This window comes from Chinchilla lanigera, unplaced genomic scaffold (assembly GCF_000276665.1).
Source record: "Chinchilla lanigera isolate Chin_1 unplaced genomic scaffold, ChiLan1.0 scaffold00090, whole genome shotgun sequence".
NCBI classification, from domain to species: domain Eukaryota; kingdom Metazoa; phylum Chordata; class Mammalia; order Rodentia; family Chinchillidae; genus Chinchilla; species Chinchilla lanigera.
In genome coordinates, this window is record NW_004955491.1 from 5,518,193 (window position 1) to 5,520,995 (window position 2,803).

Here is a 2,803-nt window from a genome sequence, read left to right on the forward strand (position 1 = left end):
CAGCAGCGCCCGCCGTGCTGCGGGGAGCGAGGTCCGGACGGGCCGGCCCCGCCGCCCAGGGCCCGCGGAGGCGCTACGGCCGGTACATGGCGAAGGCCAGGAGGCTGAGCAGCAGGGTGAAGCCCGCCAGGCCCAGCGTGGCGGTCAGCGGGAAGAAGGGCCGGTACTGGATCTGGCAGTACCAGAGCAGCAGCAGCAGCAGCAGCAGCAGGGGCAGCAGCAGGCTGCCGATCTCCAGCCCGGAGGGGCCCGGCTCGGACCCCGGGGGGCAGGGGGGGCGAGGGGGGCCGGCCCTGGCGGACACGTGGCAGTGCAGCACGCAGTTGGGGGGCAGGTGAAGGCTGCCCAGGGTCTGCGCGTCGTCTCCGAGCAGCTGGCCTTGGTAGATGAGCCGCACCTGCTGCTCCCGGCCGGGAAACTGGGTCCTGAGGAGAGAGGGCCCTGGGTAAGAGAGCGGGCCTCAGACAACCCCGGTCCCCGCCCGGCCCCGCTGCCCTGCCCTCCGCTCGCCGCCCAGGCTGTGGCCGCTGGGGGGCGGCCTGGGACCCGGGGACAGAAAATGCCGGGTGCCCCCGGGGTCTCGGGAGGTCCTTCCGTCGTCACTGCCTACCGTCCCGCCCCTTAGCGGTCCCTCCCCGCCCGCCCGCTTACCTCTTCAGGGAGCCGATGGTGTCGTGGGGCCAGGCCCTGGCCACCTGCTCGGAGTCATTGAGGAATTTCAGGCGGAGCACCAGGGGCTCCTGGGGCGGGTCCGCGGCTGCTGCTGGCGCTGCTGTCACTCCGGCGCCGCCGGGTTCCGGCTGTGCAGCCTGGCCTCTGTGTCGCAGGCTGGGGGTTTCAGCCGCAGGTGCCTCGCCTCTGATGCTGTCCAGGTCTGCCATGGGCTCGCTGGGCCGCGCTGGCGCTGCAGTCCGTGCCGGCTGGGGCTGGGGCGGGGGATCGGCGCCCTCGGAGGTGTGTGTTGAGACCCAGGCGAGGGCCAGCACCAGAAGGCAGGTGAGCACCGCGAAGAGCACGGTCACCTCATCCCCCACCCCTTCAATCAAGGCCATGGCACCTGCCTCGCCTGCCGTGCTACCGAGCTAGGGAGGCAGAAAGGACAGTGAGAGGCTGGCTCCCGGGCCCGGAGCCCTCCCAACCCCAGCGGGCCCCCAACCCCACCCACCTCAACTCTCGCACCACGCTGATTCTTCCGCGGCCTTCCCCACCCCAGGGGACAGACTGCTCTGACCCCCAAATTTGCCTTTTAGTGCCCCTCCCCATCACCAAATCTCAAGTCCTAACTTTGTAAGCCTGAGTTCTCGAAGTCTTTTTGCTGTTATTATTGAGACAGGGTCTTGACATACAGCGTAGTTCAGGCTGGCTTTAAACTCGTGGAGATCCTCCAGCCTCAGCCTCCCAAGTACTGGGATTATTCAACTCTCACAAAATCCTGGGTCCCCAGCAGGAACTCCAATGCCAGCCCGGCCCGGCGAAGCCACGGCAGCCAACCCCCCAATTCACCCAAACCCTGTCTCTACAGGGAGGCCCTGGACCTTCTAAACAGCCCCTCTTCTACATTTAACCCTCGCCGAACTTCGCCCCAAGCTTACCTACACTTTTTTTTTTTTTTTTTTTTTTGGTACGGGAACGGAACTCAGGACCTTGCGCTTGGCAGGCAGGCGCCTGTGGCGCTGAGCTGCATCCCCCGCCCCTTACCTACACTTTCATCCACTTCATCCCAGTTTACTCGCTCCTTCACCCGCTCCCCCTCCCAGCTTATCTAAGGTTCGGTCACTCACGTTTCTCCAAGGGGCAGAGATGGGGTCTCCCCCGCCCCGCCCCCGCATCGTGAACCCCAACCCCACGCGCGACAAAGGACTTATCTCCGGAGCTGCCCCCACACCAGTCGTCGAGCTCCGCCCTTGGGCACCCTGGAATCTCCGCGCGCAACCACCCAGCCAGCTCGCCCCTTCCTGGGCCCCACAAACGGCCGCACGCCGCCCCGCGGCGCCCGGACTCCGCGCCTCCTCTACCGGGAGCCTGCCCAAGCCCAGCGGCCGCCAGACCCGGGCTCCGTCTGGGACCCGCGCTGCGCCCTCTCCACCCCGCCGCCTCATAACCCTCCCATCTTCCCGCCCCCCCGGGCCGCGGGAGAGCGCGGGCGATCCCGGGGCGGGGCGAGCGCAGGCACTCACCTCCCGGCCCCGCCAGCTCCATCGCGGCCCCTTAGGCACTTCCGGGCGGGAGGCACCGAGGTCGCAGACACCTGGGGCTCCGCTCCTTCCCCGCCGCCGCGGCCCGGGGCATTGTGGGACTTGTAGTCCGCCGCACGGTCCCGCCTCGCGCCCTGCGCACCCACCCCCTGCGTAGACGACCTTTCTTCCCAGCCTCTGTGAAAGGCAAAGCCTCAAGCTGCTAGGCTGGCCTCCATCTTGCTTGCTCGCGCCCTGCGCACCCACGTGCCGAGTCCGCGCGCAGTTCCCGGCGCCTACGGACCGCGGAGCGGACTGCGCAGGCGGCTTTGGGGGCGGTGCTGGCCCGCCGAGAGCCCGGCGGCCGCGGATCCGCCCCCTCTGCCGCCGGCGGCCGAGTATCTGTCACTCCAGACACCAACGTCAGCGGGAGCACGTCACAGCATTCATGTTAGTGATGCACGCAGGGAGCCCATGTGGCCCTATCACAGCCTCCGCCGATGTCGGGGTTGGGGGAGGACAGAGGCAGCCTGGGTCCCCAGAGGTCAGGAGGCGTAGGCTGCACCACCAGTTAGCTGAGGACGCCGACACCGATCCCCCAGGAGCTGTCCCCTCTCTCTGCCCCCTCG

At 68.3% G+C, this 2,803-nt stretch overlaps 1 protein-coding gene across 2 annotated transcripts; it reads right to left on the reverse strand.

The window, feature by feature from the left end:
- Window positions 1-6: 6 nt before the first annotated feature.
- On the reverse strand, window positions 7-2,551 carry Tmub1 (transmembrane and ubiquitin-like domain containing 1). Of its 2 annotated transcripts, XM_005404815.2 has the most exons (4): window positions 2,442-2,551; window positions 2,178-2,341; window positions 652-1,082; window positions 7-425 (listed from the first exon to the last, which is right to left on the reverse strand). In XM_005404815.2, the coding sequence occupies exons 3-4, from the start codon at window positions 1,050-1,052 to the stop codon at window positions 74-76; spliced, it is 753 nt and encodes a 250-aa protein (XP_005404872.1). In that variant the 5' UTR covers window positions 1,053-1,082; window positions 2,178-2,341; window positions 2,442-2,551; the 3' UTR covers window positions 7-73. The 2 variants fall into 2 exon arrangements, with proteins under 2 accessions (XP_005404872.1, XP_005404873.1); XM_005404816.2 differs by lacking the exons at window positions 2,178-2,341; window positions 2,442-2,551 and adding an exon at window positions 1,166-1,775.
- Window positions 2,552-2,803: the final 252 nt, after the last annotated feature.